A 27,173-nucleotide genomic window follows, 5' to 3' on the forward strand; every position below is an offset into this window, starting at 1 on the left:
AATAGCTGCTTGTCTCGAAACTTCTTTTCCCTCAACAATTTCCTTTCCCGAGCGCCACTCTCAAACTTTTTCTTCTCAAACTTTTTCTCCTAAACAACCTTCATCTGTCACTCAATCACTCGCAATTTGAATAAGTCACATGTGAAACATATTCTCATTCTGATTGGCTGTTAAGTGGTGCCCACTGACTGTTTCGGAGTCATCATGTTTGAGAAAAATCTCTGGAATTCATCGATCTGATTGATTAGCGGAGCAAATGATCAAAATACTACGGAGGGAAGATATTTTAGTTTGGATTACTAGTCTGGGGGAAGCTCGCGAGTGTGTGTGTTTGTGTATTTTTGCATTTGTGTGTATTGTGTTTGTTTCCCAGGGAAAACACTCACGAGAAACACTGGCTGTTGTTATGCCTGCTGTGACGTCAAGTTACTCCGTTCTCCGCTTGTAATTATGCCGTTACAAGCTTCAACGTTGTATTTATCATCTGAATTTGCCGAAACAATTTTAATATTCTGAAAGCCAAGACTTTGTTTATTTGAAACCAGATGAAAACAAACTGTAACGGACCCTGCCGTGTTATCTATGATTACTATACGCCTTACATTCATAATGTCAGCCGGAGTGAGTGGCGAGTGAGAGCTGTCATCTTCCCTTTACAAGCTTCAAAAATGTATTTATCGTGTGATTTTGGAAATAAAAGTTTCATATTCTGAAAGTCAAGACTTTGTTTATTTAAATGTTTTTTAAAAACATCCAAAATAAAAAACTTTTTTTTTTTTTAAATTACATTTTTTTTTTAAACTTTTTTATTGGCTCATGATAGGCCCCTGATCTCCGTAGGCCCCTGGGCTTCAGCCCAGGTCAGCCCGTGCATTAAGGCGGCCCTGAGTACACCCACGACTGTTACAATGAAGGCTTGATAATCAGCTCCCCCGGGAAGATTTTTTATAAATATTGAAGTTAAAAGCATCAATCTGGTGCACTTTAAGAGCAACATTAAGAGATCTACGGATACATCTCTCAACACCCAGATGAAAAACAACTGTAAGCAGATGTTCTTTTTCTTTATGGATATTTTACAAATCACTCCCCTTTCAAACTGTATTCTTGTTTTACTGCCATATAGTATTTCATAACTGTTTTTCCTTTATTCTCTTATTTGTTTTATAACTATAAGGATCATATGAAGGTGTGCCGTGGAAATAATCTTTTCAATAATTTGTGACCAAACCGTTTGAGACCCACTGAGATAACTTAGACTAAAGTTAACTATCTAAACACTCAGAGAGTCCTTTAGCTCACCTGAGCCTCTCAGTCTGAGAGGAGAGCTCTCCTCCAGTTTGTTGTGAATCCAACAGCAACAGCTCCGTATGTCCGTTAGTGCAGCTAGCTAACCAGATGCTAACAACACGGTCCCTGCTGCTGACACCGGTCCCTCTCTCTCTCTCTCCCCTCTCTCCCTCTCTCACACACACTAAATGCGCTATGTCCGCACACCCGCGCACGCACGCACGCACGCACACACACACACACACACACACACACACACACACACACACACACACACACACACACACACACACACACACACACACACACACCCAAACAAACAGAGCCGATTTTGAATGACACAAGCACACTTTTATTTCCATGCAACTCTCTGATTGGTCTGGTGTCTTGGCTCTGTTGCATTCACTGAATACGGGAAATTACAGTCCTGCCGTCCTCTCGAGTGTCATGATGAGGTTCACGTAAAACACGGTTAATGTATTATATTATTGAGGTAGAAGTCTCCGGTACTACAGAAAAAACATTCGGGGCAGGCCAAAATATTATTTTACCAACAATGTGGAATTTATTGGCTACATATTACACAGATTATGCACAGCGGGCGCAGCAATAACCGTCAAATAATAATTCAGACAGGGGAGCTCCGCACCCCCTGCCTGCCGCTAGGGGGTGCTGCAGCGCCCTCAGCACCCCCCTTCCCAGGTAGCCAGACAGTGGGACATTGTACGAAAAGTCAGCACACTCAGCACGGATAGTGCGCGCAACATGATTGCAGCGTCCAGGCAGCTCCCGTTCGAGCATATGCCTTGAGTTGCACATAGCTCCAACGAACACACGCACACACACACACACACACACACACACACACACACACACACACACACACACACACACACACACACACACACACACACACACACACACACACACACACACACACACACACACACACACACACACACACACACTTTGTATTGTATTATTGAATGAGAGAGGTTCCAGGTTGAATTGAGGCGAATATTTGTAATGTTCAGAGGTTGTTGTGTTTAATATTCATGAGAATATTTGTCATTGTTCAAATGATAATAAACATTTGCATAAAGCATATTTGCCCACTCATATGTTGATAAGAGTATTAAAAACTAGAAAAATATTCCTCTAAGGTACATTTAGAACAGATAAAACATTTGCGATTAATTTGCGATTAATCGCGATTAACTATGGACAATCATGCGATTAATCGCGATTACATATTTTAATCGACTGACAACCCTATTTGTATATATTTGAGACCTATGGTATTGCCTAGAAATAGCATGATAGATGACCTTTTAAGTTACACTTGTTCAACCATAGTGCAGGAATGGTACTCACGTAAACGTACAGAAGTATTATCAATCAATCAATCAATCAATCAATCAATCAATCAATCAATCAATCAATCAATCAATCAATCAATTTGTTTAGCCCAATATCACAAATGTTACATTTGTCTCAGTGGACTTCACAGTTTGTACAGAATATCAGTATGACAATACGACACCCTCTGTCCTTAGACCCTCACATCATACAATAAAAAACTTCCAGAGAAAACCCACAGTTTAAAGGAAAAAATGGGAGAAACCTCAGGGAGAGCAACAGAGGAGGGATCCCTCTCCCAGGACGGACAGACGTGCAATAGATGCCGTGTGTAAATCGAAAAGATAATACATTTACAACATAGGTAGTCCAAATGTTTGGAAATGCATGTGTGTATAATAGGAAGATGAATCCACGAGGATGTCAACAATCCTGTGGGAGCCATCAGTGAAGTAGTATGGTGAGAGTCTGGCAGGACCACCACAGTGCAGGTTCAGCCACGACTCGAAGTCCAGGACTCAGATCCAGTGCTCAGGATAGAGGATCCAGGACACACGACCACAGCAACAGGATTAGCCTCGACTCAGGATCCCGGCGTATATGTAGACATAAAAAAGAGATTTGGGGGAAGCTGGGTTAATCTGAACATGAGAGTACACAGGTACAAACAGCCAGAAAGACGAAGTAAGGTGTCCCCCCCGACAGTCTAAGCCTATAGCAGCTAAACTAACGTGTCTACATACATGCACTCCCTTAGGATAGGTTGAGGGATAATGGGTAGCAAGTAAGGAACACAACGTGTCTACGTACATGCACTCCCTTAGGTTGAGGGAAAAGGGTAGCAAGTAAGAAACAGAGGCGCAGAGGCACACGCAGGGAGAAAGGTCCCCACTGGAACCTGAATTGTTTTCTTATCAAGCTCCACATTTGTGGAATCAGCTTCCAGTTTGTGTTCGGGCGGCAGACACCCTATCCGTTTTTAAGAGTGCGCTTAAGACCTTCCTTTTTGATAAAGCTTATAGTTAGGGCTGATTAGATTCAGCCCCTAGTTTTGCTGATATAGGCTTAGTTTGTCGGGGGACATCTTACTTCTTCCTTCTCTCTGTCTATACCCGTGTACACTCATGTTCCGATTAACCCAGCTTCCCCAAATGTCTTTCTTTTGGTGTCTATATACGCTGGGATCCGGAGTCATGGATGATCCTGCGGTCCTGTGTCCTGGATCGCGAGCGCTGGATCTTGAGTCGTGGCTGTGGTCCTGGATCATAGGTCCTGGATGGATATCCTCGTGGATTCATCTTCCTATTATACACACATGCATTTCCAAACATTTGGACTACCTATGTTGCAAATGTATTATCTTTTCAATTTACACACGGCATCTATTGCACGTCTGTCCGTCCTGGGAGAGGGATCCCTCCTCTGTTGCTCTCCCTGAGGTTTCTCCCATTTTTCCCTTTAAACTGGGTTTTCTTTGGAAGTTTTTCCTTGTACGATGTGAGGGTCTAAGGACAGAGGGTGTCGTATTGTCATACTGATATTCTGTACACACTGTGAAGACCACTGAGACAAATGTAACATTTGTGATATTGGGCTATATAAATAAACATTGATTGATTGATTGATTGATTGATTGAATTGGAATTGGTGAGAGGTAAGGTGTAGGTCTGTGACTACGTTCCGGCCGGGATAGGCCTCTCTGCAACCTGTTACCCTCAATAGAACCTCGAGAGGTCAGAGAGGGGAACGTTTTTGGATAAAGTTTTAAATATAAGATCTACATTTTTAGGATTTAAGTGAAAGAGTAAGAACTAAAATGTATAGATGAAGAGGCACAACAATTATTATCAAATTATACTTTAAATACAATAGGTCGAAGTGCTCAATATGCAGAAGAGTCCATTTCAGAATAATAATGGTCTTTTTGGATAATAGTTATTGATGCACTCGTGACTTTAATGTTACATCTTGTAAAGGAGGACTTTTTTTTCTGTGTGTGATGCTGGTAAATGTTATGCAGGGTTCAATATATTTCTCACAACTTTAAGTTATACAAGATACTTGTTAATTATATTTGGAATAAGTGATTTAAATCTACAAAGTATTGAAGTTATCAATTAAATGTAGTTTAAGTGTAAGAGTAGAAGGGAACATTTACTCAAAAATTCAACTTAACTACAGTACTAGTAAATGGACTTACATACTTAACACTAGTGTCTTTTATATCATGATTAAACATCAACTTCTGAGCAGACTTAGAAGAGGAAGTGGTTTTGAAGAGTTGTCCTTTGACCTAAACTCTCCCCTACTGTAATGGCGTCCAGCGGCCACCAGATGGCGCTGTGTAGTTACCATCTCCCCGGCTTCAACAACACAGTGTGAGCACAGTAACACCTGCCACAGCTGGGCTCCCCCGCCTCTACAGGTTGCTGTGTGACTGGCGATGACTCAATGAAATACAGCATCAAACTGAGACTGCAAGACCCTCCCCTGTAGTTTCCCCTCGCTGTTTCACAGCCACTGCAATTGGAAGCGTAGAAGAAGGGAGGAGAGGAGCAGCTGCTGGACCGATGGAGAAGAAGCAGGAATCTTCTCACCAGTACGGTTCACTGGAGCGCACTGAATGGAGCAAAGACACCAAAAAACCAGGTGACCTAAAGAACAAAAAATGCACTATTATTACATGTATTGACTGTGTTTAAAGTGACCTTTCTGTATGTTGTTCATATCTCCAACAAGATGACTAAATTCTCCTTACTGTACCGAATGTTCTTATTACCATAACCTTGCTACATGGAGTTACACTGTCCTTGTTATAGTACATTTATAGTTACCTCGGTCTGTTTAATCTGTCCATTCACTGTGATTTTATAATATATTTAATGGCACCTCTACTATTTCTGTCTTCGTCTTCATTGATTTGTCTTCTATATTTACCCATTAGAACTTAAAACAGGATCACTGTATCTTTTAAATATATGTACTATGTGTTAAACCAATCAATGTATTTTTTCCAATTGCATTACAGGCAGTAGCTCTGCAAATGTCAACACTCCACAGGTGTTTTTACTGTACTGCCAGTGTTTGTGTTCATGAGGCTCAATCACTCAGGGACCTGCAGCCACAACTTATGAATAATGGGGAACTTGGCAGGACATCTGAATCCCTGCTTTTGAAAGACTATTATGCTAGAAAGATAGATACAAAATATTTATCAAAAATTCCTAAAGCTCATGGTGATAACTTCAGATATCTGTTTTGTAAGACTAACGGCCACAACGCATTCAATTTGAAATTATTTAGAAAACGTAGCAAATCCTCACATTGGAGAGGCTGGATGTTTTACCTCCTGAATTTCAGTTATATTCCTCTACATTGCTGTTTTTTTTAACAATATACTTGTGTGAAATATGTGCACAAAATAGTTGATCAGGAGGGACGTTTGGAAAGCTGTGCAGATTGTCTGTTGAGTCCTCTTTCAGTTTTTTATCTTTACTCCTCACTTCCTTCCTCTTCCTTACTCCAACCATTCCTCCGTCATCCCCTAATGCTTTGTCTTCTGTCTTGCTCTCCAATCTGGTGGCTCTTTATTAACTGGTTGTCTACCTCATTAGGTGTAAAGCACCATATGGCAGTGTAGAAGCTGGAGCATAGACTGTGAAATTAGCTCATAAATGTAATTCCCAATCTTCAGGGTATGAAGATAGGTGCAGGGTTCGGGGGGATATGAGGTGAAATGAGGAGAATGGAAAAGAGAAAACTGTGTGTGAGAAAAAGAATGAGAGTAGGGGAGAAAGTGAAAAGGAGGAAACATTTCTGAGAGGTCTAGTGATGAGTCATAGCTGCTCAGTGGCAGAATAACCTGTGAGCCTCTGCAGCAGAGCATGTTGTCTTTAACAATGTAAGGATAAATAAACAACACTCATGTTGCCATGTTATACATTTGCAGCTCCCTGTCAGCGACATGGGAATCCCCGGTCATAGTGATTGAGGTTTCATTTTTTTTGGCAGGAAATCAAGTGGTGAATGCGTTTCGAGGCTGTGATCTGATGTTGTGTCAGCAAGCAGATCCTATCTAGTATATTTCACAGCATCTGTTTTATGAATAAGGTGTTAGTGCTGATACATTATCATTCATGGTGAGATTAAAAAGAATGAATGAGTGGCTCTTTCTTTCACTCGTATTTATTCACCCTTTTTCACACACACACACACACACACACACACACACACACACACACACACACACACACACACACACACACACACACACACGCGCGCGCGCGCACACACACACACACACGCGCGCGCACACACACACGCGCGCGCACACACACACACACACACACACACACACACACACACACACACACACACACACACACACACACACACACACACACACACACACACACACACACACTCTTCCTGGGAAATCTGCACACTCAACTGCATAAGCTTAACATTGAATCATTGGCAGTTTGTTCCAAGAGTACATATTTGTTGTCAAATATTTACCTGTCTTATTGACTTGTAACACCTGGGCTTGACAGGTAAGAATGGCCATTAACTTAGTTTAGCACAAGATAAGATGTATGCTATTGTCCCCACAGGGAAGTTTTGAATGGTCAAAAAAGCTACACACAATTGTCCAATAAAAATAAAACATAGACTACACAAGATAAGATAACTGCATTTGCACAAATGTCAACTTTATGGATACTATTCCCTTTAATTAACTTTTATTTACACTTTCGACACAAATGGGAGAGGGTAGGTAGTTCCACGTCTCTCTTTTTATAGTTTCACTTAACACTCACAGCTCACTGCAATGTTTCACTCAGTTATTTCTCCTCTGAGACATCAAGGTTTTGTTGGCGCTACATTGACGTCAGCCAGATTCGTCATAGTAACAGAGTATCTGTGTGAGGATGTATCTGAACTCAAGGAAGCCTTTTTTTTGTAAATCTGTCATACAAACAGACTGCAGTTACAACCCCCCAAACAAAGCTCCAATGCCAGCAGGAACATGAGTCCTTCTAAACCGTCCATTATCTGCAAGCATGCATAATGCTAACCATGGTGCTTTTATAACTAACCTCAGCTCATACAATACCTATTTGAATTATGATGATCCACATCTATTCTGCCTTTTTTCGCGCTGGTGCAGAGGACATGTCTTCACAGCACTTTGAACTCAGTCAGTGCTACCTTCCCCAGGGCTAAATGTGACCAGAATAGAGATATTACATACTAGAGGTCTACGAAGTAATGGACTGTGTGTGTATATAAAGAGGATTGAAGGGCCGAAGGAGGGACTGTCTGTTAGTGGAGGCAGTTATCCAGGGATACTACAGAGCAGAACGGAAGCAATTTTCCTCAATTGTAAACTTGCAACTACCTTCAAGAAGGCCGACCATAGCTGGATTTCAGGGTGATTTATGTATGTTTTCTTGCATGGCTAAAACAATTGCTTTTTTAGGATATGGTTGCAGTAAAATGTTTGATATGCCGCTGCCTTTGATTGTATTAATGTTGCTGCTCTCAGTGTACTGTGAAGCTGTGAAGCTGTGAAGCAGCCGCTGTGTGAAAAGCTTTGAAGTCTTTTCATACCACACAAACGTTTCTAGGGACCTTGGGTCAGATTCATTCAAAAGCATGACAGAGCTGTCCGGCGCAAGCCCACATATTGTTGTAGATGGGGGCTTATGCTGCAAAAGCTTTTGTAGGACTTGCCTTTTTCATTGTATATCTGTTTTATTTGGAAGCATACAGTTCAAATGAGAAATACAGAGACCGTTGAGTGGCATGAAGTGCATAATGATACTCATATTGTGTTTGATACTGTTAACGAAGCAATAAAAGCATCATCTGTGCTATATCTGATTTTTCAATTTCTTGAAATTAGAGCAGCTGGGAGTGAGAGATAATGTTTATATTCAATATTATCTCATTGTTGTGTGCAAATAGTTATTGATCATTCTGTTGATTCATTGAACATGCTGAACATAATTGATCAGATGCTTTTAATTAATTTTCATTATGCTATTGACTATTAACTAATATTGACTCCAATACTTTTATTCTAATGATGTCTAATTCACCTGTCACGCACACGTTGTGTATATTACAAAGACACTAGCCACAGAAGTAATAATTATTTAGAGTGGGAAAGTAAAGTAATGTAATTTGAATTGTTTTCTCAATGGAATATAGACGTTTTTAAATGTCTTTCTGTGTTTCAGATTCACAAACAATAGGGGGCTGCAAATAACTGACATAATAACTTAATTCAAACGTTGAATACTTTATTTTTTTAATTCATAGATCAGTTTTTGATTCTGTAAGTTTTCTCTCTCCCTCTTAGACGAGGACGTGGTGTCTATGGCAGACTCCACCATCACCGTGGACGACATCGAGGGGGAGCTGTTTAAGATTGACAGGATCAGAGACGTGCTGGTCAGGAGGGAGTCAGAGCTCAGATACATGTGAGTGGCCCATCAACACACACACTTTGATTTCATTTGTTTATTTCATCTGCCATCTGCAGCCAGTGTGATTACCGGAGACAAACTGGTTCAATAATAGCAACCCAGAATTCACATTATATTTGAATGGTGTATTATTTAGTTTGTTGCTGGTACTGAGTGCCAGTGCACAAAAATGCTTGACTAGAAGCTTCTGTGCCTGTTCTCCTATACAGTAAGTATGTTCCCATACAATGAAACGGCATTGTGAATTATCCTTCGTAATTTATTTTCTTCTACATTACATTGGTTTTCGATCTATCCCAAATACATTTCTTATCAAACTCAAAGTCTGCATAGGGAGGATGTCCGGGTGGATGGGATGGTTAAACTTCTTTCATACAGGCGACTGGTGTATGTGATCTGCATAAAACATAAAGTCATTGTTGACTTTTAATTTGTCCGTAACTTAAATTATTGAACAAATGTACTTCTTTAAGCCAAACCCATCAATTTTTTACAAGATCTAACCCAAATATTGTTGTTGCATGAACATAACCAAGTATTTTTGAGTGTCTCTTTTGTGTATATTTACAATGTTAAGAAAATGTGTTTTCCCTTAAAACGCAAATGTGTTAGAATGCAATTAAGTGGCAGTAGAGGGAGGTTCTAGGGGAAAGTCATTTTGTAAGACACAAATGTGATCTTTACGTAACCAAAAACAAATCTTAACCTCAGTGGTACACATGTTAGTACTGCACACATAACACATGTGGGACAACATTCTGTGTATTGCTGTGAGAAACCTGAATAAATACATTATTTAGTTAATTAATCAGTCATTAAAGTGCACTGTCATGCCAAAACAACAATAGTACACACAAGCCCCTAACTGGAAAATCCATCTTCAAGCTTCCCCAGTCAAAAGCAGTTCAAATCATTTAAGCTATGTTTTCCATTCAAGAGCTCCCCCATGGTATCAGAAACACATCTCGGAGCAGCTTTGCCCTCTGTTATCTCTCCTCATTTATCTCCATCACACCTCGTGCTGGCCCTCATTATAATATCAATGGCTTTACCTTGGCTTCCACTGAGCAGGCTAATGCATGGATATTTATTCATCCACTCCCCTGAAAGACGGTGCTCAGACAGCGGGGGGGATATGATGAGTGGCATGTGTGGCATGGCAAGCAAGAGTCAGGCAGAAAGGATGGGTAAATGAGAGACTGGAGGTGGAGGGGTAGGAGAGGGCAAGTCACGATCTGAAGCACATTTCACCAAGTTTTTGACAAACAACCAAATAAATTGTGTGTTTTCTTTTGGTTAAAGCGCATCATTCCAGACCTCATCAGGGCCATTTCTCCACATACATGTCTTTAGAGAGCTTCCTATATGACAGGTAGATGAGGAAAGGTGACGTGGCTCTCCCTGCTGACGATGAATGGGTGTGATGTGTGTAAGTGTGTGTCTGACCCAGAGAGTGTCTGTTTGTGTGTTCTCCTAAAAAGAGGCATTTGCAGTGATGCTGGGTCACGTGAGTGCTCTCTGACTCCGTGATCTCCCACCCCACCTCAGTGTCAGTAATGATCCACTGAGTTTGGAGGGCCATTGAAAGAGAAAGCGTGTGATACAGACAGAGGCTGAGTGAAAGCTCTTTGGCTCAGAGACACCACAGGGATTTCTCTTCAGAAAAGATTGTGTCATCTCCTGTGTGAATTAAAACATCGATATGAATCTTTCTGTGTTTGAATTTCATTTTCCCATATAGTTTCAAATCCTTTCTACCCTTTAAAGCAGAATGTGATGTGCGGCACTTCCTGTACTTTCATATGTGTGTGTGTGTTCCTTTTGTTCCTGTGCAGGATGGATGACATTCAGCTGTGCAAGGAGATCACTCGTCTGAAGAAGGATCTGCATAAATTAGTGTCCATACCAGGTAGGTTGATTGAGAATAAAAGCAGAATGTCTAAAATAAATCCAATTCATACAAACATCTTTATACAGTATCTGTGGTTAAACCCTTGTTATATTCATAGTTAAGTGATTCATTTGGGACAAACACTCAATGTCTTTTGCTGCAGATAATGACAAGTCCAACGAGGACCGGCAGAAGGAGGAGGAACTCCTGCAGCAGATCCACAAGTTGGTTGAGACCAGAGACTTCCTGGTGGACGATGTGGAGTTTGAAAGACTCAGGTGTGCTTCGTTATGGTTTCATTACAGCTTGGTAGGAGTCCTTTGGTCGCCTGTCACCATAGGCTGTGAATGAATAATTAAAAAATCCTATTGAACATAAAAAGCCACTAGTTAGAGATGCAGTGTACACATACAGTAGGTCTGTAGCCATTTATCTATCTTATAGCCTTTGGGAAACAAGTATTTTTTATCCAGAGGAACTCTTTGATATCACCAATGAGCATCGTTTATTCACATTCTTTTAATGACTGATAGGGCTCCCATTCGAACATCGCAACAAGTCACTAGTTCTGGTAAAGTGGTTTCTCAATCCGGTTTCATCCGTATAGACGCTTCCACAAAGCCACCCCATTGCGCTCTATTAAAACACTGGAACATTACCTCAGGCACAGTGAGATGATGCACCGCAGCAGAGCACTCAGCGGAGAGCCATTTCAATTAAAGATGTGTCAGAAATTATCAGAGAGTACTGCAACAGGAGCTGTCATTGGTTTATAAAAAACATATACACATCTATTTCATACTTTTTCAGGACTGCTAATGGGTGTTAATGCTTTGTTCATGCAGGAGTTGAGGAAAGGTTTTTTTAAGATTTTTAAAGATTTTTAAACTTCGCCGAACTGCATTGTGGGGAGCATGGCATGGCTTTGCAAGCATCACGAGCATCTAACGGAGCGTCCACACTACAGCTTCAAAAAAAGCTTGGAGCTGGGCGTGTCTGAAGCTTGGGGATTTTATTCAAGCAACGCGACGAACAACCAATCACATGAATCTCCCGCCCCCGACATACAAAGCAAAAACCCCCGGGGATTTTATGGGAGCAATATATATATACACTCCCCAAACAGGCGAACACCTACCAGTTTCACCCACTGTCTCTGCCACCTCCCTCCATGCCTGCACGTTTGTATCCCGGTAGGTGAAGAGGGTCTGGTCATACAAAACCGGGTGATTTGCTACAGCGATAATTAGTTCTCATTCATAACACTCCGTTCGATGTCTCACTATGGGATGCGCCTCATCGCGGAGCAAACAGAAGCATCAATCTCATTACGCCAATCCTGATTGGCTGGTGATCTTGACGTCAGCGTCAGGGGAAATCACCCCCTATAAGTAGCTTGCGCCACAACGCATGCGTCATTCAAACACCTCTTCTCGCTTCAGAGCACATCTCGACAGCAGCCGGGCAAGCTTCACTGTCCACAGACTGAACCCAAATACCCATTTCGGTCGACGGGCGCTCGCCGGCTACTCCTTCTGCTTCGCAGGAAGACGGTAGTACTAACGCTGTTAGTATTTAAAATCGACCTCGCCCTTCTCTTCCCGGGAAAGTAAAGTAGGTCCGATTTTTATTTATTTTTTTAAGCTAGCAGCATACCTGTTGCTAGCTCGCTCGCTCTCTACCGACACCACGGTAGCGAGGAAGTTTTTTCTTTTCTCTTCTCCACGGAGGGGAAAAGGATTCAAAAGGAGCATACTGCCACACCAGTCAGTATTCTCCGGGAATAAAAGACCCACACCGTCCTTTTTCTCCGGATTAAGGACAAGGTGGTAATACCTTTTTCTCCCGTCCCACCTGTCGAGAGCAGGCCCTCTCCACGCCACGAGGCGACCAAGATGGATGCCCCTCTCCCTCACACCAGAGGAGTCAGGGACTCGGTGGCTCGACAGGTCTGTTCGTCCTGCCTCGGGCTGGAACACGCCCGAGGCGCAATCGACAACCCCGGCTCATGCGGACATTGTGTCCGCTTCACCGTTAAGAGCCTCCGCCGACGGTTAGCAAGACAAGCTAGCCTGTCGGAACAGGACCCCCCCATGTCCACGGACCCGCCGGCCGGCAGTCAAGACATGGGGGCGTCCGCCACAGAGAGTGAACCCCTCTCCGTGTCGGTCTGGGGCTCACTATCTGCTATGGCTATAGAACCGGAATCCCGCGCCCTGGCAGGCCGGGACCCGGTGACGGCAAGACACGCGGGAACGGTTTCCCGCGCTCCACCAAGCTGGGGCTCCCGGTTAGACCTCACCATGGTCTCACCCGCGGAGGATGTCCTCGGGCTGGACTACGAGGAGGACGAAGAGGAGGACGCCTTGGCATTCCTCCTGTCCGAATCGGATGAACAGGAAGAGGACACCTTCATGTCACCGGCTCAGGCTGCAAAGCCTGAGGCAAGTGCTGCTCTCCCGGGCGATAGCGCACCAGCTTCGCCCGGTCTGAGCATGGACCTGTAGGCCGTGTGCAAACGCGCTGCGGTCAGACTCAACGTTCCGTGGCCTGAAATGGCCAAGGAGACCTCCAGGTCCCGCTACGAGGGGAAACACCTTCCCCAAGCAGCGGGCAAAAAGAGACAACTCCTCCCGGTCTTCCCGGAAATGTTGGATGAAGTGTCGGTCTCGTGGAGAGACCGGCCCTTCAGCAACAAGGTCCCAATCCAGGGTGCCTCTTCCCTAGACTGCAACGGAATGGAGAAGCTCGGCCTGCTCCGCATGCCGCCCATGGAACCGCTGGTAGCGGCTCACCTTCTACCAAAGGTGGGCCCATCACCAAGCAGGAACCCCACGCTGCCAGCAAAGTCGGACCGTTTTCAGTCAGCAATAACTGAAAAGTCCTACAAAGCTGCAGCGTTGTCCGCCAGGGCCCTGAATGTGTCCTCGCTGCTAACCGCCTACCAAGCGGAGCTCTGCGAGGACCTGTCGGGTAACCCGGGGGCAGCCACTCTGGACAAGATGGCAACGCTGCGCCGTCCAGGCCACGGGCAAGGTAATGGGGATCATGGTGGTGCAGGAAAGTGCGAGATGGCTCAACCTCACCACTCTCCCAGACCGGGAAAAGGAGGATGTGCTGGATATGCCCATCGTTCCCGAGGGAATTTTCGGCTCCGCTCTCGCCTCCATGCAAAGAAGGTGTGAGACGAAAAAGAGGGAGGAGGAGGCACTCCACCTCTGCCTCCCTGGAAGGGTCCAGCCGCTGCTTTCGCAGCAGCAGTCCTCTGCCCAGGCTGCCTCGAACTCTGCTCGGTTTAAAGCACCGAAGACGCAGAGGCAGCAGCCCACCCCGAGTCCCCAGCCCAGGCTGGAGACAAGGGCAAGCTGGCCTAGAAATTCTCCGGTTCCGGCTGCAGCTCAGGCTCAGCCAACCCAGAATTTCGGCCAGCAGTTGAGGAAGAAAAAGCGAGCGGCGTGACAGCCCCTCCTTCTTCCCTCCGTGAATGTGTTCCCGCCGCCTCGAGAGATGCCTAAACACCATCCTCAAGTCCGCACAAACACATGTCACACGTTGATTGATTCCTCTGTCATAAAACATTTGCCGCTGACGTATCCAGGCTTCAGGCCGAGGGCGCAGCTCAAAAAGATGAAAAGAAAATCAATAAAACCAATAAACAGCCCGCCAATTTTTTCCCCTTTTGAGAGCAGCTACAGCATCTCTCAAAAGGCGGATTATTGACGGGTCTGTGAAGGCACCACCGCCACGCGCACGCGCAGTGCCGGCTGGGGCTTTAAGGGCACCACCGTCACGTGCATGCGCAGTGCCGGCTGGGGTCGTGAAGGCTCCACCGTCACGCATGCGCAGTGCCGGCTGGAGCCGTAAGCGTGACATCTCAGCTGGCTCTAAGGAGCATACAGCAGGAGATACTCACGACATCTGCCTGGTTTTCTCAAAACAGTTACACATTATCTGTTTTCACAAGCCCAGAGAGATTCAACCCATATTCTGGAGAGAGAGGTTCTCTCTCTCCTAGAAAGAAGGGTTTTTATCTATAATGCCCGCCGAGCAAAGTCAGATTACGCAGACAAATGTCCTCGTAAAGCACCCGCTCAACATGGGTCTCATAATAAAACTAAACCCCGCGCGCCACGGCGTGCGGAGAGTATTGGTTATTATGTAATGCGTAGTGGCACTACACCCGACTTTTCTAGTGTGGGACGCGCCTACGGGTGCTGTCCTTTCACGGAAGGTGGTCACCACGGACGCATGTCAGACAGGCTGGGTATTTACGAAGGTCGCCCGGTGAGAGGTCCCTAGAGCAGAGACCTCCAGCGGGCGCACGTAAATCACCCGGAGCTTTTAGCGTTACGGCGGAGCCGCGTTAAATCTGTTCGCATAAAGAAAAAATGCTCAATGACAGCTGTTCTCTTTAATGCACGATTTAAACGCACTGTTAGGCGGGGACGCACTCGTACACGATTGACCTCCGGGTCCTCTGTACGCGTTCCCACCCCTGGTTCTGTTACCCTTAACTCCGGCCAGAGTAAAGGAGCAACGCCACACACTTACTCTGATGTTTCCGCCCTAGCCTGCAACGTACGGGCTGGCGGAGATATATCAGCTGTTGTGCGGGCAGCCATGGCAGCCCCCACCACGCAGGGACAGATTGTCTCAGGCGGGGGGGGGGCGATCCTTCACCCACGCCCAGAGCGCGGGGCACTATGGGCCTGACCCGTGAGTGGTACAATCTGAATACAGTGGGACTCCCTCAGAAGGTGATAAACACTATTCAGAGTGCGAGAGCTTCCTCCACCAGGTCTCTTTACGACTGTAAGTGGAGGGTGTTTGAGGAGTGGTGCCTTCAAGAAGGACACATCTCTTTTCAATGTCCTGTCGGGGTGATTTTATCATTCCTACAGGACTTGATCGATAAACACAGAGCTTTTTCCATGATCAAGGTGTACCTGGCTGCTATTGCTGCATGCCATGTGGGCTTTGAGGGTAAGACGGCTAGCCAACATCCTTTGGTTTGCCATTTTATGAAGGGAGCTCGCAGTCGCAGGTCTCCAGGTAGCTGGTGCCCTTATGGGACCTGGCAGTGGTTTTAAATGGGCTCAGAATGACCCCATTTGAACCCCTGGAAGGAGCTGACATGAAACATCTGTCACTCAAGACAGTGCTGTTACTGGCCCTGGCATCCGCCAAGCGGGTCAGCGATATTCATGCACTGTCTGTACATCCCTCATGCACTCAGTTCGCCCCAGGGCAAACGAGAGTGTTGTTGAAGCCCAACCCTGCCTTTACACCAAAGGTGGTTGGTTCGTGTACCCCGATTGACATTGAGGCATTTCCTCCGCCGCTGGTTTCCTCCGGGGAGCAGCAGCAGGATCTGTTGTGTCCAGTCCGGGCTTTACACACATATATGGACAGATCAAAGGAGCTTCGTCTTAATGATCAACTCTTCGTGTCCTGGGCTAACCCTCACAAGGGCAAGCCTGTTACTAAGCAACGGCTCTCCCACTGGTTTGTGGCAATTGCTTTGGCCTATACGAGTCCGAATTTGCAAGCGGGCTCACTCGACTCGGGGCCTGGCTACATCCTGGGCTTTGTTCAAGGGTGTTTCCATCCAAGACATCTGTGCAGCAGCGAGCTGCTTTTGTCCGCTTTTACGGGCTAGACGTCTCCGCTCCAAGCGTGGCCCGAGCAGTGCTGGGCACCTTGTTGAGTCGGGACTCTACCTGTTGAATTCTGGTTGATCGGTGATTTTCAAGATAAGCTCGTCTGGCAATACGGGAGCTACAATATCCCATAGTGAGACATCGAACGGAGTGTTATGAATGAGAACTATAGGTTACTTACGTAACCCCAGTGTTCAGAGTGACATGAAGTGAGATGTCTCACCAGACGGCCCTCCTTGCTATGGTGAAGCGAGAAGAGGTCCTTATTTTTGAATGACGCATGCGTTGTGGCGCAAGCTACTTATAGGGGGTGATTTCCCCTGACGCTGATGTCAAGATCACCAGCCAATCAGGATTGGCGTAATGAGATTGATGCTTCTGTTTGCTCCGCGATGAGGCGCATCCCATAGTGAGACATCTCACTTCATGTTACTCTGAAAACTGGGGTTACGTAAGTAACCTATAGTTTCTCCTCCATCTTTTTTTGAAATATAGAAATGAACGGCGGGATATCTCTCCCAGCTTAGACGCGGTTTGATTGGCTAAGGCTTGAGCTCTCAGATTTTCCCGAAATGCCGGAGACGCCGGAGACGGACCGCTATGCTACCCACAATTCAGTTCGGCGAAAAAGCGAGGCAACGTGACGTCACCCTATTCAAAGTGAATGGGCAGATTGAAGCTGTCGACGCTGTCGACGCTGTCGACGCTGTAGTGTGGACGGGCCGTAACGGTGGCATGAGCCAATCAAATCCCGCGTATGCAAATCTGACAGTACAAGCGCTAGCCAATCAAACCGCGTGTATGCTGGGAGAGACTACGCAGGTCATTTCCTCATATTCAAAAAAATGGAGCGGTAGTGAATCACCCGGTGCTGTATGATCAGTCTCTGTTGTGTTCATCTACGGGGATACAAACCGGAGGAGCCAGGCATGGAGGGAGGTGGCAGAGACAGTGGATGAAACTGGTAGGTTTTCGCCTGTTTGGGGATTTTATATCCAGTTTACTTCATTTTAACATTGCTATTGCTTTGTATGCCGGGGGCGGGTGGGATATTCCTGATTGGTTGTTGGTCGCCTTGGGCGCGAGAAATCGCCAAGCCTCAGACACATGCCCAGCTTCAAGATTTTTTGATGCCTGTAGTGTAGACGGGCCGTTACGGTACGTCCACACAGCAGCTTTAGACGAATCTTCCACCGCTTCCAACGCTTCTCTGCCCATTGACTTTGAATGGGGATGACGTCACTTTGCCTCGCTTTTCGCCGAACTGTATTGTGGGGGAGCGAAGCGAAGATTTCCAGGATTTTCAGGATTCAAAAGTTGAGCGATGTTCAACTTTTGAAGCTGAGCTGGAAGCGTCAGCCAATCAAATCCCGTTTATGCAAATCTGACAGTACAAGCCGCTAGCCAATCAAACCACGTGTATGCTGGGAGAGCCAGACCGCAGTTCATTTCCTCATATTCCAAACGAGAAATTACGGTAGCAAATCACCCGGTTCTTTACGACCAGACTATTTACCGGGATACAAACTAGAGGAACCAGGCATGGAGGGAGGTGGCAAAGGCAGTGGGTGAAACTGGTAGGTTTTCGCCTGTTTGGGGAGTTTATATATATATATATATATTGCTCGCATAAAATCCCCGGGGTTTTTTGCTTTGTATGTCGGGGGCGGGAGATTCATGTGATTGGTTGTTGGTCGCGTTGCTCGCAAAAAATCCCCAAGTTGTCAGACACGCCCAGCTCCAAGATTTTTGACATTTTTTAAAAGCTGCTGTGTGGACGTACCGCCACTGATCCATTCTGAAACTCTTAGTCCTGCACCACACATTTATACAGTTACGGTACGTCCACACAGCAGCTTCAGAAGAATCTTCCACCGCTTCCAACGCTTCTCTGCCCATTGACTTTGAATGGGGATGACGTCACTTTGCCTCGCTTTTCGCCGAACTGCATTGTGGGGGAGCGAAGTGAAGATTTCCAGGATGTCCAGGATCTCCAGGATTCAAAAGTTGAGCAATGTTCAACTTTTGAAGCTGAGCTGGAAGCGCCAGCCAATCAAACACATTTATGCAAATCTGACAGTAGAAGCGCTAGCCAATCAAACCGCGTGTAAGCAGGGAGAACCAGACCGCAGTTTATTTCCTCATATTCCAAACAAGAAATTACGGTAGCAAATCACCTGGTTCTTTACGACCAGAACTATTAACGGGATACAAACCGGAGGAACCAGGCATGGAGGGAGGTGGCAGAGACAGTGGGTGAAACGGGTAGGTTTTCGCCTGTTTGGGAGTTTATATATATATATATATTGCTCGCATAAAATCCCCGGGGTTTTTTGCTTTGTATGTCGGGGCGGGAGATTCATATGATTGGTTGTTGGTCGCATTAATCGCAAAAAATCCCCAAGCTGTCAGACACGCCCAGCTCCAAGATTTTCAAGATTTTTGAAAAGCTGCTGTGTGGACGTACCGTTATGCAAAACACTACAGGGCCCTTCATACAATGGGATTGGAAACCCTCAAAGGAAGGTACAATGTCTTGAACATTACATTATCTTAATGCAGAGATGTCAAACATAAGTGAAATATAAAATAATCACAAGTTTAAATTAGCCTCTCTGCAGTTGAATCTGTATTTCGATGAGACCGCTCTTTCAGTTTTAGACGTTCAGTTTTTTTTTTAATATATTTTGTCCTGCGTTCATTAAGTACGGAGCCCCCTAGGGGACATGGAGAAGAAAAAAAAAAGTAAAGGTTTTTTTTTTTTTTTTTAAACAAAAATAACAAAAACTACAATACAGATATCGCAAAACCCCGTTGCAGTTTGTAGACGGTCCCTAAGCACTCCTCTCCCTCCTCAAGCTGCAGATTGTGACCAATTCTTGATGTTTAGCTCGGATGGGAGGTGGCAGAGACAGTGGGTGAAACGGGTAGGTTTTCGCCTGTTTGGGAGTTTATATATATATATATTGCTCGCATAAAATCCCCGGGGTTTTTTGCTTTGTATGTCGGGGCGGGAGATTCATATGATTGGTTGTTGGTCGCATTGCTCGCAAAAAATCCCCAAGCTGTCAGACACGCCCAGCTCCAAGATTTTCAAGATTTTTGAAAAGCTGCTGTGTGGACGTACCGTTATGCAAAACACTACAGGGCCCTTCATACAATGGGATTGGAAACCCTCAAAGGAAGGTACAATGTCTTGAACATTACATTATCTTAATGCAGAGATGTCAAACATAAGTGTTTAAATTAGCCTCTCTGCAGTTGAATCTGTATTTCGATGAGACCGCTCTTTCAGTTTTAGACGTTCAGTTTTTTTTTTTATATATTTTGTCCTGCATTCATTAAGTACGGAGCCCCCTAGGGGACATGGAGAAGAAAAAAAAAGTATTTAAAAAAAAAAAATGTACTTCCTGGTCAGTTCTGCTGCTACGGCAACACAGAAACCACAACAATGGAGTGGTTCATCGATTTTACTTTGAGCTTGGCCTTAAATATAAAGATATAACATCAGTGCTTGGCAATAGGCACGGGTTTCACACATAGACTGTATATATAAAGGGTTTCACATAAGTGAAGTCACCTCAAGAGAACACTCAGAGCGAAGGGACATGCACGTCCCTCTGAGCTGAGTTATTGACAGATTCGAATTTCGTGGATCAATAACTCATGAACATAACGTTGTAAAAATACAAACATGACTTTACAATCATAGCAAGGTAGACAACGAGCTACAGAGTCATTTTTATCAGAACAGTTCGGTACGCGCCGTCATCCGAGCTAAACATCAAGAATTGATCACAATCTGCAGCTTGAGGCAGGAGAGGAGTACTTAGGGACCGTCTACAAACTGCAATGGGGTTTTGCGATATCTGTATTGTAGTTTTTGTTTTTTTTGTTAAAAAAAAAAAAGAAAACCTTTGCGAGATATCACAAAATCCCGTTGCAGTTGGTAGACAAAACCCCATTGCGAGATCTCGCAATACTTTTGTGATATCTCGCAAAGGTTTTTTTTTTTTTTTTTAAACAAAAAAACCAAAAACTACAATACAGATATCGCAAAACCCCGTTGCAGTTTGTAGACGGTCCCTAAGCACTCCTCTCCCTCCTCAAGCTGCAGATTGTGACCAATTCTTGATGTTTAGCTCGGATGACGGCGCGTATCGAACTGTTCTGATAAAAACGACACTGTATCTCTTTGTCTACCTTGCTATGATTGTAAAGTCATGTTGTTTGTATTTTTACAATCATGACTTTACATGAGTTATTGATCCGCGAAATTCGAATCTGTCAATAACTCAGCTCAGAGGGACGTGCATGTCCCTTCGCTCTGAGTGTTCTCTTGAGGTGTCTTCACTTATGTGAAACCCTTTATACAGTCTATGTGTGAAACCCGTGCCTATTGCCAAGCACTGGTGTTATATATTTATATTTAAGGCCAAGCTCAAAGTAAAATCGATGAACCACTCCATTGTTGTGGTTTCTGTGTTGCCGTAGCAGCCAAACTGACCAAGAAGTACATTGAGCTAAATGAAAAGTTTTGCGAGATCTCGCAAAGGTTTTGCGATATCTCGCAAAACATTATTTTTTTTTTAAATAATTTTTTTTTTCTTCTCCATGTCCCCTAGGGGGCTCCGTACAGGTCCAATTCGTATGCAGCGGGCATCAATAGTTTGTGTGAGCAACACTTTGTGTTGGCAGCTGACAGCATGCTGTGAAAATGCTTAGGGGCTGCTGGGAAGGTGAGAGGCAGGAAGCAAGAGAACAACAGTGGGTTAATGGATCGCAGAGAGATGTGACGATGCTCAAGGCCATGTAGTTTTTACGTTTGGTTTTATTTTCAAAGCAGGACAGACCTGCTGTAATTTGCACACTTTGTGTTACAGAACATAGCCTACTCATTCAATATGTGATACATACATTTAGTAGTACTGCAAATATTAAATTACTCAAATATGCAGAGCATGTCTAACTCATCTAAATATATATGTGTAGACAGAGAGGGGCTGCCAGATGTATTGAATAATCAGTAGAACCTCTCAGAGTAAATGTAATCTTTTCTAACAGCCAGAGATACTGTAATTATTTGATGCAGTGAGAAAGCTTATCAACTCTCCCCGTTGGTCAAATCAACATTTAAATGTTACCTGTACTGCGGAATAGATGGCCAGCAAGTGTAAAGTAGACACAATGTTTTACCTTTATATCTGTGTTACATGGAATTCCTGTCAGCCATTCCTAGCCAACTTCTCTTTTGTAATCTGAAGGTGATGGAAGACTTTAAATTGTAGTCCAAATGCTTTATGTATTCATGTATTTCTGTATATTTTAAATTGATCCTTTGTTCAATCTCTACAGGGAAAAAGAAGAAGACAAAGAAATGGCAGATTTTCTGAATTCCAAATTTCCCAAAAATATGAAGAAAAAAGGTATGCTTAGGTTCCACAATTGTTCTGTGCTCCACTTTTTGAAATCATTTATCCGTTGAACATGTTTGTTGATTAGCAGTTAGTTAGACCGTAAAATTGTGGTCGAAGTAATCAAGCAATTTACTTATGTAAAAGTAATACCACAAGTAATACCAATGCATTGATCTTTATTTAAGATACAAATTATAAGCATGACAATATACTTAAAGTACCTAAAGTAAACATACTCATACGCAGAATGGTTCACTTCATAACATAGGCTGTCAAATATGTACCTGATAAAAAAAGTACAACTATGTTGTTCCAAAAATAAAGTTATCTAATATCTCTCCATGTACACCACAACATGTATTGGGAAACTATTGCCAATTGTTCTCACAGTATGACTTCTCTGGGCTTCAGGTGTTCCACCCAGACGAGCGCCGTCCAGAGCTCAGCAGACCTCTTCTCCCTTCGCCAAGACGGGCCTCACCCTGCTGAAGGAGTGCTGCGGCTTCACATGCTCAATCATGTAGACCGGGGTTGACATAGGGGCCACAAATCAAAATTGGCAACTCCACAAGAGTCAACATTTCAGATTTTCAGTCCAAGAAAGACTTTGAAGCATGGATGGAGCAGTACAGCATAGGTTAAGAATTCCCCAGAGGCAGAGCTAAGGATGTTGCAAAGTTCATGTGGTTTGTTTTCCATACCCAAGTTTGTCTCGTTATATAAGTTTGCCCATACATAAGATTGTATATCTGGTTTTGTTTCCATCCTGTCTACGCTCTCTAATCCCACTTTTGTTTACATTTACCCGCCAAATTAACAGCAATCAAATGCAATTGTGGTATTTATTTCTCTTTTTAAGATGAGAAGACAGGGTTTTAAAGGATAGAAACAGCATAGCACAAGTTAGGTATGTATTGTGGAAAGACTAATTGGAATAAATCACTATAACATGTCTACGACTTCTATATTCAAAGACCTCACTGAGCTATGGCAGCAGTCATTTCCTCATTAAATGTTGTTTTGCAGGCCAGTCTAGATACAATACTGGAAATATAAAAACAGCATTCAGGAGATAACACTAATGAAACTGACATTAAACAGGAGCTCTGTTAGGTTGAAGTTGCCCGTTATTTGAGTTCCGATTTAAATGGGTACGACCTTTTTCAAAGTGGTCGTTTGTGAAGAATTAATGGATGTCTCATTAGGCTCTATTTCCCTTTATTGATAGTTCACCAATGTTCAGTACTTTTTCAAATGATGCAAAGTAAAATTGAAGGACATTATACAATTAACATTTTTCAGTCAGTATTTTATTCTGGTGAGCATTCAACAGGTAGTACAGCACTAACCATTTGACAGCATAAGTGTTATTTAAGGATATATAATACACAGGGGTCCATATCCAGTCACTTTTTAATTATAGCGTATCACCCACATGCACGTTTCCAGAAATGATATGGGTTGGCACGCAGCTACATAACCCTATACCTACTATATATGTATAGTGTATAAACACATGTCCAGTGATGCATACAGTCATCATAGCAACACTGAAGCACACTTGACAGTGTTTTGAGTGGATCATTTATGTTTCATACTAATTTACGGTCAAGGGCAAGGGCAAACCTCTTCCGTCCATTTCTACTATGCTATTATGTTATGTATTTGTTTCCATCACATATTTATCAGTTTCTACCGAATAAATATTTACCTACAGAAGGTGTATGAAAGGCTCTTGAATGGCACTTGCATGCATTACATTGGACACAGGGATGCAGGGGCCAATCAAACTACGGAGCACATCTGTGTTGCCAAGAAGAGTAGTTTCCATAGCAACCTTCTATTCCCCATTTATTTACCATAAGACAATGAGGAAGGTTGGATGGATCAGAGAGATAAGAACTCACATATGTGACAAAAACAAATACCTGAGTGCCATCATTGCTACCTGAGGAATGGTAGACAAGACAGCTGTTTTAATTTGAATTATTTTCATGTTTTGCATTCACTCTTGGAGACAACACAGACCACTTGGTATTCCACAAAAATGTTTCCAAAAATGAGTCTCTGAATCCCTGTCAGACTCTTTGAGATAAAGTAACAATGGTTTGGAAATTAGGGGAACACAAGGCTGCTTCTCCTTTTTGGATACACAAATATTATATTTACAGTGGAAGCTAATTAAAAGCACCTTTAATCATGTTATTCATTATAGTTTGTACAGTTTGCTTTCCTGTTTGACGAAGCATTGTCCTTGATGGTTTATTTCCAAACAGTCCTTGGGATGGATACAGCTGTCTCTTTTGTTTGTGCTATCTCTTGATATTCAGTCTCAACACTGTCAGAGAGGCTTCGGGTCAGATATAACCCAGCAACCACATCCATCGCTGTCATGAATGTTCACGGGGGAAATAGATGTTGGCCAATACTGCTGAAATAACAGCTATAGTAGAAAACACAGAAATGACCAGGAAAGGAATTAGGATGTATTCTTGTTATATAGTGTGTGTGTAAGTTAGATGTGAATGGATACCCAGCTAGCAATATTTGTATCGAAAATACAAGTATTATACAGTAATGTATACGAAGTATTGCTTTATATGTAACCACAGATTTTAAAAAGAGAATAATGGTCAGTTAAACAGGAGCTAAATAAGATGGGGTTTTCAAATAGCACTGAGGAGCTAGGAGCTAAGAATAATACATTGTGAAAAAGCCCTAAATCTATCTGAAACAAAGCAATGAGTTCATACAGACATGAATTATGCCTCTTCATATCTGTCCTCATGGTTGAACTGCACAGGGAATATACATCTATTTTCACTGACAAAGACCTTCATCTTTAGGTAATTATTTGTATTGTGGGAGCTTTGAGCGAGTGACATGTTTCTTAGACATAAAACCAGCTGTTCACACCAACTGAAGGGTAAGTGACATCCCCTAACTGTGCTCTGCACGAGTCAAGAGCAGATTCAATCATGATTTAAGGAGTATTCTTCGAAACGTGCGCAGGAGAGAAAGTGAGAGAGGGAGAGTGACATGCTGTAAGAAGAGAGGCTGAAGTGGCCGAACGTAGTTGAGATTAAGAAAAAGAGAGTGTGACAGACAGCTAGAGCGAGTTTAAAGGCACAAAGTCAGGGGGGGTTTGATCTTCAGTGTGAGTCATCCTTAGCGAGAACACTGTGAGTTCCCACAAGGGCAGCTCGCAGTAAACCGACTTGTAAAGGTCATGGTTGTCACTCAAACACCATATTCCTACCCCCTGCACAGCTCAGTGTGTATAAGAGGAGATAGCACAGTGTGTTTGAACGTGTGTGTGAGAAATTAATAAATGCAAAAAGAAATATGTAAGTCTGAGTTTACCTGTGCTTCTTTGCATGCGTAGTAACAGGAGGTTATAACGAGAGGTATACTAGCTGTCACTGCTTTGTTACTATGGTTACTGTGACATGATGACTCATTTCTTGTTTTGTTTAGTCGTGCCTTGAATTAACCTCCGCTGGATTCTGATGCAAAGCTGAATGTCTTATAAAACTGCCTGTTTTATATAGTTTAAGGGTTCGTGTTCTTATGTTCTCTGTCAAACTGCAAAAGTAATACATTAAATCTCATCTCAGTCTCATTTATAAAACATTTAAGTGAGAAATGTTTGGCTTTGAATTTTCCCAGAGACATTAAAATGAGCCCTAATGACCCTGTCTTTTCAAAAAGCTCCACCAGATATGTTGACATTTTGAGTTTTGAATGAAATGTTGCAATAACTGCTGAAAGATTGATATGACATCCATGTCCCCCTCAGAATGAATTGTAGGGTAACTTGTATGATCTTCTATCTAACTTCTAGGGTTAAGGAGTATTTCTTTTTTAGTGTAAAATAATATACACAGGTTTTCTTTTGTTTTACCACCTAAAAGGTAGAATTGTTGTGCTTATGTTAGACCTTACTACCTACTTACGGAGTGGGTTAACTTTCAAGGATTTAGCCATGTTGCAGAGCGATACTTCTACGGTAGCCAAGAATGGACAAACCATAAGATTCCTCTTGTTTTTATTTCCACTTTTCACATTCCGGGAAAGTCCATTGCAGTTATTGGAAACACTTGGAAAGGGGGGTGGTTGCAATCTGCAACTTCCCAGCTAAATGCCTTAAATTCTACATACTTCACTAATAACATTTGATTGAGTGACATCACCACGTCAGTCTCCAATTATGTGAATTGGGCCCAGATACCAAACAAATGACATTTTCATCAGCCTCAGCTGTGATTTGTTTGGTGCTAACTAGGAGATGGCCGTATGTTAAGATATGATGGTTAACGTAGTAAACATTTAACAGCACCACATCAGCATGTTAACACTGTAGACTCATGCCATAGTTACATTTAAATGGCAAGTCGGCATCTGTGTGTGTCCAGATCGCTTGTTAAAGTAATATCTCCCACATGCCCTTTTTAAAGCAGCTTCTTTGCAGGGTAAACACAGGTGGAATTGATACGATTAATTAGGGTCTCATTCGATTTAGTGTCACAGCTATTACAGTGAGCCCTTATGCACAATACTAAGGCCATTAAAGTTATTGATTACACCTGTGTTTACCCTGCAATTATATGTCATAATGGCCGCTGCGAAAGAGATCTAGTTGGGAAATATTTCCTTTCCTGCTGAGAGTGTCATGAGAAGCTGCTCAATAAAGCACGAAGATTAGATACAGGGGAAACAGCCTGGCTCTCTGTTCAGAAATACGCCCATACTGACACCTCTAAAGCTTACTAATTATCATGTCAATTTGCTGCTGGTTGCCTGGCAACCTTGTGGCGATTAGAAAACTCTAACATGCCCTGCACATGGATGTATTAGGAGGGCTGGATAGGTCTAAAGGTGCCTCAGTGCCCATGTGTAAAGAACAAATCCCCCAAAGAGCATTTTTACCAAAGGTCATCTGTAAAATTGAAAATGCAACAAGCTCAATCCATGGAAGTTTTATATTTGTGAACCTTTCCTAGCGTCCTCTTATGATACAACCCTGTTTCCAGCATGTACCATACAGTAAAAAGACATTATA

The 27,173-nt window shown here is 43.4% G+C and overlaps 1 protein-coding gene across 1 annotated transcript; it reads left to right on the top strand.

Moving 5' to 3' along the window:
- Positions 1-981: 981 nt before the first annotated feature.
- LOC117451177 (bMERB domain-containing protein 1-like) lies at positions 982-26,301 on the top strand. The gene is made up of 7 exons (XM_034089340.2): positions 982-1,044; positions 5,167-5,298; positions 9,017-9,137; positions 10,979-11,052; positions 11,198-11,312; positions 22,050-22,120; positions 22,523-26,301. Exons 1-7 carry the CDS (start codon positions 1,032-1,034, stop codon positions 22,633-22,635), a joined length of 639 nt encoding a protein of 212 aa, XP_033945231.2. The 5' UTR covers positions 982-1,031; the 3' UTR covers positions 22,636-26,301.
- The last annotated feature ends 872 nt before the right edge of the window (positions 26,302-27,173 follow it).

This window comes from Pseudochaenichthys georgianus, chromosome 1, assembly GCF_902827115.2.
Source record: "Pseudochaenichthys georgianus chromosome 1, fPseGeo1.2, whole genome shotgun sequence".
Classification (NCBI taxonomy): Eukaryota; Metazoa; Chordata; class Actinopteri; order Perciformes; family Channichthyidae; genus Pseudochaenichthys; species Pseudochaenichthys georgianus.

Coding starts and splice junctions, on each gene's coding strand:
- LOC117451177 (XM_034089340.2), top strand. Junction 11,053..11,197: donor TAAATTAGTGTCCATACCAG/GTAGGTTGATTG, acceptor CTTTTGCTGCAG/ATAATGACAAGTCCAACGAG. Junction 22,121..22,522: donor CAAAAATATGAAGAAAAAAG/GTATGCTTAGGT, acceptor TCTGGGCTTCAG/GTGTTCCACCCAGACGAGCG.